General features: G+C 42.3%; 1 protein-coding gene across 10 annotated transcripts in view; it reads right to left on the minus strand.

The window, feature by feature from the left end:
- The window catches only part of LOC143895660 (uncharacterized), a 281,499-nt gene that overhangs the window by 25,236 nt on the left and 241,022 nt on the right, over window positions 1-15,241 (minus strand). For 8 of the 10 annotated variants that reach the window (XM_077402963.1, XM_077402959.1, XM_077402955.1 and 5 more), the window contains one exon: window positions 2,801-4,761. In XM_077402963.1, the coding sequence (XP_077259089.1) occupies window positions 2,801-4,761 (1,961 nt within the window). Of the gene's footprint in view, window positions 1-2,800; window positions 4,762-5,037; window positions 5,472-15,241 lie in introns of those variants that run through there. The other 2 variants (XM_077402996.1, XM_077402992.1) reach the window with 2 other exon arrangements.

Consider the following 15,241-nt stretch of genomic DNA (forward strand, 5'->3'; position numbering starts at 1 on the left):
GATACGAAGGAACATAATTAACGTATGATTAAGATTTATTTTACAGTGTGCACAATATACGAACAGCTTCAACAGTATCCGATATCCCTTAATTTCCAATACTTACAAAATGTATCATTTCGTTTACGTAGTTAATTGCATGATAAAACGTCTTCATATTTTCAAAGAATGAAAAGAATCGTTGAGTCGCGTGTTATGAGGTGTCCTTGTGAATCCAGGTGCATCGGATATCTTTAGTACACGCGATTGTACGATGCTGTCACTTACTCCTACAACATTTATCTTGACATGACATTGAGTTCTTGACCAGGATAGCGTAACGTGTTTTGAAATAAACTTCGATTACTCTGGCAAGAGCAATTATTTACTTTACAGCGCACGATGCAAGCGTAGCGACAAGTTTAATACAATATGTAAATCCAATCGCACGAGATCGTAAGTGGTTTTATATAGGAACCTCTCTGGTAGAACCGATATAAAATTGCACGATTGTACGAGATACCCGATGCGTATAATAGTCATCCGACACTTCCCTGCGCTAAATCGCATGCCGGACACGCTGGATAAGGAAAAGATCGGAGGTTCTAAAAAAAGAGAACAGCGCGAGGAATAATCACAAAGTGGATATTTACACACGGAGGCGCGCAGCGCCCTTAAAGGGAGGGTAGAGCCCTCGCGCGCGAGTAAAGGTCCTTTTTATGCGTGCGGTCGCAAAGGCAGCGTAAAATTGAGTTACAGGGCAGTTTATTTTTTTATTAGCCGACTCGACCCCGTCGCGCGCGCGCGGCCGATCTTTCTCGACGCGGAAAGGGTGGTTTTTGCGGCCGACGGATTTCCCGATAGCGATTTTATGGCGTGTCAACACGCCCTTATACACGCCTGCGTGTGAGCGTGCGGCGAATAAAAAAAAATACACAGCGCACGCGATCGTCACGCTAAATCGAAGAGATCAAGAGCAACTCTCGGCAAGAGAGAAAGAGGGAAACGCAGAGTAGAAAGGAAAGAGTGAAAGAGAGAAAGGGTGATAGAGATTTTTGATTAAAACCCCAACTTGACCGACTCCGATACGACTGTATCGCCGTCACGCTGATAAGTGCGCGCTTAATCGAGCCCATTTATCATGGCGTATAGTTTTATCTGAGATTTCGCAACCGAGCAAACTATTATAGTTACCCAATGTCTACATAAGCAGTCGAGATTTTGAACATTATTTGTATTTTCTATTTTTAAAAAATATCACGATTATTTGTAGAATTAATTCCTCGTGCGTTTTTCGAGCTACAGACGCGAAATCAAACACGAGAGATTGAATTCTTGAAAGCGATCATCTTCGCAGCCACCGGCCGGAGAAAACGTTAAGGGGATAATGAGGACAGGCAGCCAAGCGCAGGGTGGTAATAAGGTGGCTTGAAGCGGCTGGGATGCTAGTCACGTTTCCAGCCGCTGACAGCTGCGGCTTATACGTATGACGTGGTATCAACCCCAAATTTCCCCGACTAGACACGTCGTGTCTTCGCTGCCCTGAGACCCTGGAATGCACTCGAACCTCCACCTGTCACACACCATGGCGAATCTACAGTCTAACGCGCGATAACTTTGACTCTTTAAGTCTTCTCAGAAGAAAGATCGCGGTTTGCCTTTCTTTCGTGTATTACACTTATCGCGTCTAATCACCAAATCAATTTCATTGACCGTTTATTGACGATTGAAGGCATTTCAATGCAGTTAAAGCGCTGTTACTTTGCGAAGTATTTTCTAGTACCGCTTATTTAGAATATAGTTCCTCAAATCTCCAAAGCATTTTGAGTAATAAAAAAGGAGTAAAAGAGAATTAAGAGATGTGTAGAATGTGTGGTTGTATCATAGGATACAGAGAGAATAATTTTGCTCGAAGAGACCTTGATTTCAGCATTTGAGTCATCACCCCTCGCTTCGTAATTATTGATTTTCTGTGCTGCCCTAACTCCCCTAACTTCATAGAGAGCAAGACAGAGAAAGCGAGAGAGGAAGACAGAGAGAAAGAGAGACAGGGAGAGGAACAGCGAAACCAAGAGAGTCGAAAATGCCTTTTGTCCCCTCTCGTAACGTATAACACACGAGCGGTAACCCTACCACGACTTACGATTACTATCTCTATAATTTAAAGAGTTCCAATTTTTATGCGCGCATTTATATTCCAAAGAAATTTCAAAAGTCTATTAATTTTTTAAAATATTTTTAAAGTGCGGTATATCTTAATTTGGAAACTGCATTGTTTGTATTTACTTTTCCCTTATGCTCGTAATGTATGTATTTTCTTTACAAAACTGGCGTACTTCAATATATGTAGGCAAGAAAAAATGTTTCGTCGTAGCAAGATCTTTCATATTTTAACAAACTTTAATTATTCACATTAAAATTAATCGCGAAATAATGAGATATCTATTGTTTCGGAGAATTGATAAAGTATTTCAGAAAACTGAAAATTGAGTAACTACGAACGATTGCATTGATATTATTGTAGTATTAGTATAAACTTAAACATCAATATTTTTCAAAATATAATTCATATCTTATCTGACTGAAAAAAGCAATCGCGTCAGTATCAGTAGCAATATTAATTTGTAGTACATTTTTTTTCCTATATATATTATTTATTTTTATTTTATAATTTTGAAACTTCTTATTTGTCGGATTTATAATTCAGAAAAATGTCTGCAAATAATTCCATCATAATGAATCAACAGAACACAATATTAGTTTCATTAATATCAATTTAGATATATACCATTTCACAACGCGAGAGACAAGAAATCCTCACCTCTGCCGAGACTGGACGGAGACATAGACATTCCCGGCCTGCTACTGTCGAAAGTGCCGGGTCTCTCTGGCATTTTCATGACATTGTCCTGCTGGCCGTTCGCCGAAGGCACATCAGCAGCGACTGTCGGACTAGACGTAGTGGTGGTCGTCGACACGGTCGTAATGGTTATACTGGCGATGCTGTTCGCATTAGGATTCCCGGCAGGATTCGCAGTGCTGCTGCTGTCATTAGAGCCGTTGTTCCCGTTGGTAGTTTTATTGCCGACCACCCCGTTGCCGTTCGCATTCGCGGTGTTGACGTCGCTCGCACTGCCGTTGCTCGCGGCGGTGCAACTGCTCACAGCGGCAACACTCACCACCCCTTCCCTCGCGATATCCTGAATCGCACTGGCTGCTCTGGAGCCCACCCCTGCGGGCTGAAGGATCGTGTATTGTTTCGAGGAATCGGGACTCGTGACGGAAGGTGGACCGCCGGTAGGGCTCTTGCTAGGAGACACAGAATTGCTAGTTACATCATGAGTCGTCACATGATGACTCTCCTCCTTTGACTTCAGCTGCAATAGCGACACTGAAGACGAGTGCTTGTTCTCGGTCGCGGGCGAGATCCCGGATACAGGCTGCGGCGCCGGCATCGTTGGTCCGGGCGTCGGATATCCCACGAATGTAGCGGCGGCTGGATATGGACCGATCGGTGGAATCGCCGAAGAGGCTACTGGGACCGACGAAGAGCTGCGGCACGATGCTTTCGAATGATCCGTGTTAGGCGGCCTGAAGGCAGATGTTGCCGAGAATGGAGAACTCACTGGCGGCGACGAGGACGACGAAGTCCCCGTAGATGAGACTTTCATATTAGTATCGTTATATTGTCTTTGATAGTTTGTGTAAAGTGGTTGGTGCTGCTGTTGCCTACTAATATTTTGAGGTGATTGACCGTTTTTGCATGTCCGATCCCGTTCCCGGTCGTTTGATCTGTCCCGATCGCCCTCGTCCTTGTCAGCGGCCGGATCCGACATGTCAATTTCTAGTTCGTTGGACGAATCATCGACCAACTCGTTGAAGTCCGGCGGATCGTATCTGGAATATTTGTCCGACTGCCTTCCCTGAGAGTCGATGTGTGCGCTCACCACGTTCCTCTCGTTCCTCTCTTTGCTTGCCAACGAGCGAACGGAAATCGGTCTAATTTTCGGCGGTTCGTTCTGATTAACGTTGTTAACTTGAGACTGAATGTTCGCGCATTCGTTTTCTATCTTCAACAGATTGTCCAGGTCTTTCTTAATTTTCGTCGGATGCTGTGGTTGCCTCGAATGTTCTTGCTGTTTATTCTGTTGCATCTTACCCGATCGATCCTGTTGTCCGCGAAGAGTTATCACGTCCTTCAACGAACAACCGGTGTCGTTACTCGCACTCGAAGACGTTGATATCGACGAAGGCGACAATTTAGGATTTTCTTTCTTTTCCTCGAAGAGATTCTCAAAGTTAGACTCGTATCTATCCTCGTCCGAATTGCCTCTTTGATACAAGGATCCTCTAGGTCCCGGCCAGCTACCTGACAGACTCTTCAACGCGGCTTCCGTTTCTCTTATAAGAGTCTCGTCGTCTTCGGGTTCTTCGCTGTGCTTGCTCGACTTCCTGGCAGGACTACCCAAGTTACTCGATGTAAACGCGCGCTTCTTCTGGGGCAACGGTATGTTTTTGTTGGGATCAACGACGATGTCGATCTTTCGCGCATCGTCATCACGAACGCTTTTCCTCCTCCGCTTCGTCGCCGCGTCAGTCATCTCCATCTCTTGCGGCGCGCTCGTCTGCAGGCCCTTCTTGCCGATCAACAATTGCTGCTGCGACTGTTGCGACGGCTGCTGCGTTTGTTTAGGATTCTGCGTAACCGACTCTGCTTCCAGCTTCCGCTTTTTGAGATGAGCCATCGCATTCTGTCCGCCCGGCACGCTGGTCAGTTCCACCCTGGAACACAAAAATTCCAGAGGATCAGCAAGTCTGCTCTGCCATGCGGGCGCAAGAGACGCAAGAGGTGCGTTCGGTACACGAGTGCAAAATCGTCGGTTTCAACACCGGCGCAATCTAACGAGAAAAATAATCCATCTCGCTCAGGATCCGCACTGCTCTTTCGTTAGAGAAGGATCCCCAGCGCCTCCCACAGGTCACTTTTCTTTTTCCCTTCGTCATCTACACTTAACAGCGCGTTCAAAGTCTAAGGGTCTATCTCTCAAGAGAATTCACCTGATATCCGCCGAAGATTGTCGAGTGCGTGGCCACGAATCCGAAGAATCATTCTGCGAAGAATCATGCAGCTGAGATGCGTCTGTATTTCTCCTTGTCTCTTTCTTTCCCTGTTTGTCCTGGTGAACAATCGCTTGGCTCTGTTCGTGTTATTTATCTTTTTCTATAGCGGGGCACACTCTATCTTGCTTCGTTCTTGCGACGGATTCGAGATATTTAGACAAGCACTGCGTGACACGCACGCGCGCACGCACACAGTGAAGACACGCGCGCTTGACAAACCGCCGATGTATATATATATAATATATATATACATATATATATAACTATATATACATATGTATGTATATGTATACATATATATATACATACATATATAGATAACACAAGTCCGGCTCGTGTACGCGATGGGCCCTTTCAGACGAGGTGCTCGCGAGCTACTGTGCTATGTTTAAGTTCGTTCGGGGGTGGCGATCTTCCGTCGCCCGCGGAGGGGATGAAGACTTGCGCGGGCAGTCGACGGCTTCTGCTTCGTCGCGAAAGGTGGGGGCGGGTTCTGCGCACTGTCCACCCCCTTGAGCTCGGCTGGAGCACGATTCCCAGCCCTTCTGCACATCCCCCTTGCTCACCTCGACCCCCGCCTTGGTTATCGTAGAAGGGGACACGGTTCCTGGGTGCACACCTAGGACTCTCTCTCTTTTCCAGTGTGTTGAGGTACGTGCTTCGTACACCTCTCTCGCTTATATCCACTCGCGTCTACATATACAAATATACATGTACATATATACACATGTACATATATTATATATATATGTGTATATAGATATATGTACTACTACCCCTCCGCTATCCCTCGGGCTGACGCGCCACTGTATGTACGTGCTACCTGGTTCTCTTTGCCGCTTTAGGAATCCGAGCAACATTGGTCCCGGCCAGCGACCTCGCGGATCTACTCCCTTCACAACTCGCGAGTTCTTTGCGCAGCTGAATTTTCAAAGGAAAAGTGAAATCTCTGTCGGCCTGAACATGAATAACTTTGCTTATAGCAGATTTGTAATTTTCTCTTCATAGAATTTCTGATAAGCGATATTATAAGACGGTACTTGGGCAGATCTCGAAAGTCATTACGAATTCGATGTTGTGGTGAAATATAGTGTACATAATTCCAAATATATAAACAAATATTAACGTAGCAAGCATCAAATTTTTCGTCAAACAGTACTCACGCATATATGCATAAGAAATAAAGCATTTATAGTTATTTAAGAGCAAAAATTCCGAAATTATAAATTACATAACTAATAATAAGTATTTTTAATATTGCCCATTTTCACCGTCTAGCCTAAATTTGATATCTAAGAAAATATCTCAGCAGAATGTCTTAACGATTAGAAATTATTTCAAACTAGCAAATTGCCTATCTTTCTGATGACTTGTAAGACTTTAGGCCTTTAACTGCACAACGTTCACCCTTTGGTACGCTTGTAAGGTTTACAGCGATAGGAGGAACCTACTGGAATTAGATAAACCCGAGCTCCTGGAGCTAGCGGAGGCAGAAGAAGAGCAGGATCAACGTCAGCGCTTAGCGGAGCTCCCTAGGATCCCAAGGAATGAGAAAGCTTCCCTTAAACCTTAAACCCTCCTCAGACCACGTAGCCGGGAGTTTAGAGCGACGAACTCTTGCTATGGATTGCGGTGGGAGGACGGCGGGAGTGCCCTCGTCCAAAATCGGAAGTTAAATCGCACCGGCGGCTTAAGACATTATCACTTTTCTTTGCGGACCAATGCTCTCTTGAAACTGGCCTTCGATAGTGGAACGGGTAAGGGCGAGTCGGACAAGGGGGAAAGGAGGAAACATGACGCAAGAAAGAGCTGGAATCCCTTCGATTTGGGGATCGATTCGTCCTAGTTCACCCACCAATTATGTGTCGACCCTTACGGTTTGTGGAGAATAATTAAAAAGCAGGCATAGTTGTAATACGAGTGAATAATCCAGCAGATGTGGCTGACTTTAAATTCTCGCAAAAGAAAACATCGTCGAAGTCTCCGTCGGAAGTTGCTACAAGCGTCTTTAATATATTTCGTGAGGTAACAAATACGCTCAAATTTTTGTTCGTTATAGTGATTTGAATTTTATGGCTATCGAATAATATGGAATTTCCCTGCCTAACAACATAAAACATTTTTAACACGTTTTACCTAAGATTTCTTATAAAATAAGTTAAGTTATATTAAAGACAAAGTTATAATAGTAACGTATATTTTTTTGCTGTAATAATTTAATTTAATTTATATAAATTAAACAAAAGACTTTTAAGAGAAATAAGTTTTAACAACAAATGCAATGTAAATATACATTAATTTATATACTAATTGTTATTAAGTATCACGTAGTATGTTGGGCATAATTTTTAAAATTGAATCTAAATACTTTATACAGTTGTATACTATTGGGCAAGATTTATTAAACTTTTTGAGATAGATGTGAGTAATTAAAAAAAATATGTACTCGTCAATCAATTAACAATTTTTGACCATAGTGCGGTCATAAGAAGATGGTTAAACAGAACACGATGACTCGAGGCGGACGATGGTGTCTCCTTTGCAAGGATTAGGCGACATCACGTCACTAAAGTCTAAAGGAAGCTCCTTAGAACTGTGCTCGGAGAGATAGCCCAAACTTGCGTTCTCTATCTTCCTGGCGGTTCTTCGGATTCTGTCTCTCGCCTTCTCTCTCTCTCTCTCTCTCTCAATCTCTTTGTCTCTCTTTCTCTCTCTCTCTCTCTCAATCTCTTTGTCTCTCTTTCTCTCCTTCTTGTCCTTGATCCACTTCTTCTTCTCTCTTTGATCTTCCTCGGTTCTCTGTTTTCAATGTCCTTCGTCAGTCCTCTGATATTCTTCTTAAACCCCAATTAGACAAATTATCGACGAATCTCAATTCTTTAGCATGCAGTTATGTTAAAGGCGTAGCGAATCAGATCTGCTATACTCTCAAGATATCAGTGTTTTTGGCTAGCAAGTATAATATTGTAATAGCGTCCCTCAAGTCAGTCTATTAGATTAATGGCGTAATCGAAAGAATAAATTGTGAAGACAAATCATGGACAAGGCTTGACAAAAATAACGACAGTCTGAACGTTCTTCTCGTAAATATATTGATACGTAGCGAGTTCCTTTGCAATTGCGAAAATCACGCGTTAGTAGCTTCAGTCCTGAAGTCTGTCGGGGGGTGTTCTCGAGAAAAGGCAGTCATACGTCTTTTTCTCGCCAACGTGCGAGGGTGGGCGAGATCGGCGCTAGGCGAGCGCCGGATAATTTAGGGGTCTCTCACGCGTGGATAATGGGGAACTTGGCTAATGCACCCCACTTGGCACCACGTGGATTCGCATGAATTTTGCGATTCGACCTTTGTGCCTCCCTCATTCGCTGCTGCTAACGACTCGCGCATGAAAACGGCAATGAATTTAATTGTTATAACTGAACAAAGGTAAACTTATCACGATTAGATTACGCCTAAGATGTTGAAATATTATATTGACAAAAAGTTTTATTTAAGTTCATTTAAAAATCAATATTCTATCGCTGTTCTACTACTTTGTTCCCGCGATACATGGAATAAAATGATAATAGTCTGCGAGCGAACGTTTTAAAACGTGTTTTTTTTTATTAACGATGCAAGTAGTATGTCTTTTAAGTTGCATCATCTCTATAAGTCTGAAGCTAACGGTATCGGAACTGTCTTTATTTCTAGATCGCTTCGAGATGCCGTTGTCATTTTACTTTCTATAGCATGGTAAAAACAAGGAGGGAGCGAGAGAGTGAGCGACAGAAAAGATTTTAAAGCAGATTTAGATCGTTGATATAGTAAGAGAAAAATGCTGTGACCGGGACAGCTGAGCTGTTTGGTTGGACATCATTTTGCCGTTCAGCTCGAGGGAATACTCCGTCGTCGTCTAGCTACTAACTGTCCGTCCATTCGTCGAGCTTTCTCCTCTTTCCTTCCTATTTTTTTTTCTTTTCGTTCGTCCCATGAGCATACCCTCGCTTACCGGCTGACGTCTTAAACCAATCGAATTCTGATCAAATATTTAGCGCTGACCGGGCCAACGCTTTAAGTGGCCCCTCCCCATCGCTGGACTTTCTTCCAATAAATCCTTCAAGTTACATCTCCTAAAATTTCAGCGAATCAACAAATTTCAAGGGCAACCTTCTTTAGAAAAAACTCAATACGCACTCAAGTTTCAATAAATAAATCTTTTGATAAAATATTCAAGATTGCTCTTAAAATTCTTAATCTGCAAATACATGAGGTTCAAAATTGTTTTACGAAAGATGTGATGTTACAGATATTAAAAAAAATTCATTGTAGATCAGTTGAAGGTGCATAAAAACTAAAAATTAAGAAAATAGTAGTGCGCAGCTACAATTTCCGCGGTAATTCTCACTCGTACGCACGAAACGTATTCTGGAAACATCAAGTATCGCCGATCGAGGCGTTGATTAACGACCGAGGCTGCAGATCGGCGATTCTAGCTCGAAGTCGAGGTCGCTTTTTTGTCCCTTTCGCCACACGGCAATACGTCACGCGTCCCGGTTTCGGGGTGTAATTAAAGAGAGCGCGGAACAGCATGACGCCTCGGGCCTGTCTGGGGGGGTGTAAGAAGCGGGGCGAGGCGACCGGGGCCGAGGGTACGCGCGGGATATAAGGGACGTGTTTTACCGAGGGATACTTACACACCATCCCCGCGCGGCACATATTTTCATATAACAAAACCATCTGCGTGCCGCGCATAACAAATTTCAACTGATTTATAGCGAGCCCGTTGGCGGTGGGAGGCCGCAAATTTTCGCAGTTACGAAAGCCGGCGACTGCGCCGTTGCGAAACGACCGTTCTCTTACGCCTCTCTGTTTATAAAATTTCGTCTTTTCTGAGTTTAGCCGCACCTCAGAAGAAGACCTCGTAACTACGTACCCGACACGTCTAGCCCGCGTGATGAATCCGGATCATTTTCAAATCAAACACACGCACACGGACGGACAATTTCTGCATCGCGTAACTGACATAAAAAATGCGCGATCTTCCATCATATGCGAAAATGCGGAAGTATGATGGAGTTCGCAAACTTCAGAGCCGTTCCAAAGCTTCGCATTCTTGGCTATCCTCATCCCACAGGCGACGGAGAAATTGAAAAGGACATCACGTCTCTCTCTCCCAGGGGTTTAATGCTGATATCCGCTGGAAAGGCGACCTTAAAGGGTTGCAAAGGGGGCGGCAAAGACGGGTATACGGGGAAAGGGATAAAGGGAACGAGGGGGCTGGTAAGAAGCGACTGTGCTCGGACCAACCGACGTCCGACCGTGCCATCGGATCGATAATGTCATAGTGACAAGTACCAGAGTATGTGTATACGCGCTTCTTATACGTAGGACAACGTTATTCGAGTTAGTTTGGAGATTCACATTGATGAATTTTACATGTATCCAATAACTGAAAAATGTTATCTTTTCTACTTTCGACAAAAAATATTTAAAATGTTTTTCTTCTTTTTTAACTGTAGTCATAGCACGCAGTAGCCATAGCTGTTTTTATTCTATAATAAATTATATATAAGTTAAAATATACAAAAATGCAATGGATAATAAAGAAATATTCATGTATCGTTTTTTTTTAAAATAATTCAATTAATTGCAGCAGATAAAAATATGTAGAGGAAATACTTATTACACATAATTCTGAGGTCTAAATTAAAAAATTAACAAAACATGAAGATATATATATATATATATATATATATATATATATATATATATATATATAAAATATATATATAAAATATTCTAGTTTACAATGTACTATTTTTTATTTGCAATAAGCAGAAAGAGAGAGAGAGAGAGAGAGAGAGAGAGAGAGAGAGAGAGAGAGAGAGAAAAGAGAATGCGATATAAGAACATGTATTTAATATTACTGTAAGGTTTTTAAATACAACGTAACATCAGAACTTTATACTATCGTATAAATGTGTATTATAGTTAGTATTTCTAAATTCTTTCGTAAAATGTTAACGGAAAGTTCATGCGGGCGATGTCTCATGCGATTCAAGGCAGCCGGATTTTAAAGCGGCGAGTCGCGGCGAGTCGCGAGTTCTTACTGCAAAACGAGGAGGGCAGTAAATCTGGAAACGAACCTGGAATAAACTGTCCGGGACTATAGCCATAATAATATGCCTCCACCGACGCCGCCGCCAGATTGTTACGGGTAGCTGGAATTGCCTCCCCGAAAAGCGGTTCGCCTCGCGCCGTTCTTGGATTACGATGCAATTTCTCGAGCCTCACACTGATGACGGCCCTTAAAACTCGAGGACCCTCCCTCCGCAGTACGCTTCGTGACATTGTATGTATGTATGGCAATGCACGTCAATGAATTTAAACATCGTTCTCCTCATGAATGCTGTCCGTATTGTTAAAATTAGGTAATAAATAAGATGGATTACAAGCATTACCGCGACATATCAAATTTGAATTTTGAAGTGAGGTCTCGAGTGAAGTATCGAAATCGAGATAAATGTAAAAGTTATAAAATTTAACTTTGGAATAATTTTTAAGATGTCATAGCAAGGTAAAAATTTCCCTATTTTTAATTATCATTAGCATGTTGCATATTACAAATTCTGCAAAAATGTAACAAAGAATAGATAATAATTACAATACATAAAAAATGTACAGCTATATAAAAAATAATAGTCCCCACGGAATTTCGTGCATGTGTAGAAACATATAGGAAAAATGCTAATTTTGCTTCCTAACGAAGCGTTATCGCGGTATGCGCGTATATGTACGGTGAAAAAAGATTCACGGCCGTTTGTTACGAGAGGCAGTTGTAACGGAAGGGCACGCGCGTACCGGGTAACATGATTACAAATATATCATAAACTCTTCGCCGATCGGTCTTGCCGTGCGGAGGGCGCAGCCGAGAGAGGGTCCGTGCTGGGAAAGAAGGAGCGTGTCCTTCGACACGCGATACACGTACGTCGCCTGTCGATGCGGCTTTATCGCAGCAAATCACTGCCGCTTCGGCGAAATAAAGACAAAGAGAAAAAGAGAGCGGAAATGGTCAAGGGACGGAGTGAGAATGAGTGAAAAGGGCACGTAGTACATCCCTCGGCTAAATCGAATTGACGGGGCACGTTCCTTCCATACAGCGCCGGCGAGAAACCTTGGAAGGATACGCAGCGCAACGAGCAAACATATTGCCCGGCAAACTGTATGATTTGTGCTGAATCCTGTGAAGTTTTCGGAATGAAAAGTACTAGGAACGCGAAGCACGCTTCGAATCGGTGGATCTCGATGTAACTTACGAAACCGATGACAGAAATTAATCTGGGGGAACAATCGAAACTGTCTGCAATTTATCTATATTTGACGAAACGCATTTATAGAATATTCATAAAATTTTATAGGATATTTCAATTCACGATGAGACATTTCTTTAGCTGTAAATATTAAAAACTGAACTAAAAAGATAAAGAATTGTTTTGATATCAATGAATACCTAACGTAAAATTATCTAATCTAAATGATTAAGAGTTTAAGTTAACAATTCTCTTCAACTCTCGAGAGTTAAGTTGTGTCATGGATTTTCGTAGAGTAATTTCCATTTCAATAAATTTGTATGGCTAATAAAACATCATGCGTATCTGATACAACCTATATAAAAAAAATATTAAAAATTTGCATTAAAAATTCCGTCAATTCTCAGATTGTTTGCGAATGCAATCTAAGATTTATTAAAAATTTGTCCTCCGATCAATTCTCATGTTAGTAATTCTCGAAGAAAGACCAGTACGCGGATCGGGAAAATTCGTCGAGATTCCGAGGACTCTCTCAAAAACAGAGAAGAATCGGACTGAGCGCAAAAGTGCGGCGAGGAAAGCGCTATCGCGATATCGTGAATTCGCCTTTACGGAAACCGCCCTCGCGGCCCGAGACAGCCAGATATCTCGGAATGTTTTACACCTCATTAGGCAACAATGTGTTGTTGCCAGGGTGAATTATATCGGGCATGAGACGCCCGTCAAGACAAATGGCTCGAACCGGAGGTAATTGTGGGCTTTTATTAGCTCTGGTTTCTCCCGTTGGCTACGAATCGCGCAACGCGGGAGACGCCGAGCCAGTGGCGCATGGCGCAGCGACAGCAACCCTTCTAATTCCCCCTGCGCCTTTCGTCCCTGCATCCACCCATATCTCCACCGCCCGTCGCACCATTGCTTTCGACGGTGCGTAATTACTCGCGTGACAGTAATGCGGGAATGCGCGAATCTCGCCTCTCTAATACCTGCAGAGTCATCCCCTTGTATTCAGTTTCTGCGCTTCTTGCGACGCAGTCCAATCGCTTCGTTTCGCTCCTCCGCGATGCCGTTCGACTTTTAATCGAGTCGATCGCAATGGGATTAGGAAAAATCTCGAGAGTCACGTTCACAAAAATTTAATGGTTGTCCTTCGACTATGCGAAGCCGCCGCCAATTACGTTACAGCAGACTGAGCATCATCAATGGGAGAGACTCGTATTCTTTATTACTTTAATTTTACGCACATCTGTAAAAGATATCAAATTGTAAATTAAATTACAATTTTATAAAAGTTTTAACATAAAGCTTGTAAAATATATTTCTAAAAGTAACAATATGTATGTGGAGATCATTACGGCGTGGTAACAAAGAAAGTTGCACCATAAATAGAATCGTTGAGCGAAACGGAGTTAGTGACAGAAAGTTGTAGAATAAGATTGTCATTTCTCATGTGTCCTCTCGCTCTTTTTTCGACAGCGAGCGAAACCGTGCCCGTTTTCGAGGGGAAACTACAGGCTTTTGAAAGACCATATTTTCACAACGATAGAGCCGCTATCCACACGTTATTACGAGGTACGAGTCGCTTGCTACATATGCGGGCCAAGCTTGTCTCCCTCTTTCGCTCCTCGTTGCCCCCGCGACTCATGTATTTATGCATTTCCACCGACTGTGTGTGTGTGTGTGTGGCTGCTCCTTGACTCGCATTCACGCATACATGCGGGCGGAAACCCGCGTCGAAAACACGCGTAAATCGGCCATATTCGCGTCGCACAATAAAGAAAAATATAGTCGAAATATATACATATACAGAGACGCAAAGAGTTTGAATTTCCTTGAAAAATGACGTTAGCGAGAAAAAATGCATACGCAAGGTGTCGAGAATAAATTTAAATTGCAATTACACAATACAGTATGGCAAATAAAGTTCCTCTTGGATTAGAAATAGGTTGTCGTGGTTTCTACCAGACACTCGTGGTTGCCTTTCGTTATATGAGAGCCATATTTACTCATTGCATTCAATTCGGATTCACTTACGGTATGATTTACTCGACGAAGGCGTACCTGGAAGCTGGTGATGGGAATTTATTGGAGGCGGAGGTTGCCCTAAAAGCCAAAGTGCGATGCGCGCAGGGGTAAGGAGAGAGAAGAAGAGCAGGGAAGAAGGACGGACGAAGAGAGAACCCACGAGAGGGACAGCGGACCAAGGGAAAGGAAGATAAAGGGTACGTCCTTTCCTCATATTCTGTATCCTGCATGGCTCATAAAAGTTTGTAAGGACGTCTTCCGAAATGCAGATTTATCACAACGCTTTTGTCTACGAGAGTTCGTTGCTTTTTAGAATTCTTCATGATATTATAAGTAACAATATTATATATAAAGCGACAGTGTGAAAATATGTTAAATATCGTACATTTTTTTCATGATATAATAAAATTACGTCAATATATATAGTCAACACATTTTATTAAAACTTTAATTAAATACTATTTAATTAAACAAAATTAAATTGAAGATTTTAAATTTAAAATTATGTCAAAGATACTCTACTTGAAATCAATACCAAAATTCGAGAAAACGCGATTTCCATAAATTACATTCATGGCAATGACTTTTTAACTACGTCGATGTTATGGAGTCAGCAAATGGGCACCAATACATTTTCAGAAAAATATCTATAGAAGAGAGCTTATGGATAATTTATATCAGTTCGGGGAGAAAATGCTTTAAGAGTGTACATTATATAAGCGGTGGAGTATACATGGCGTTCCTTTATTCAGCAATATTGAATTTTTATTCGTCTGGCATTATTATGCTGTAAAATACATGTGCAACTTAAATCAGAATGATAATAATCATA

This window comes from Temnothorax americanus, unplaced genomic scaffold (assembly GCF_048541705.1).
Source record: "Temnothorax americanus isolate GAGA-0224 unplaced genomic scaffold, ASM4854170v1 Scaffold1, whole genome shotgun sequence".
Lineage (NCBI taxonomy): Eukaryota > Metazoa > Arthropoda > Insecta > Hymenoptera > Formicidae > Temnothorax > Temnothorax americanus.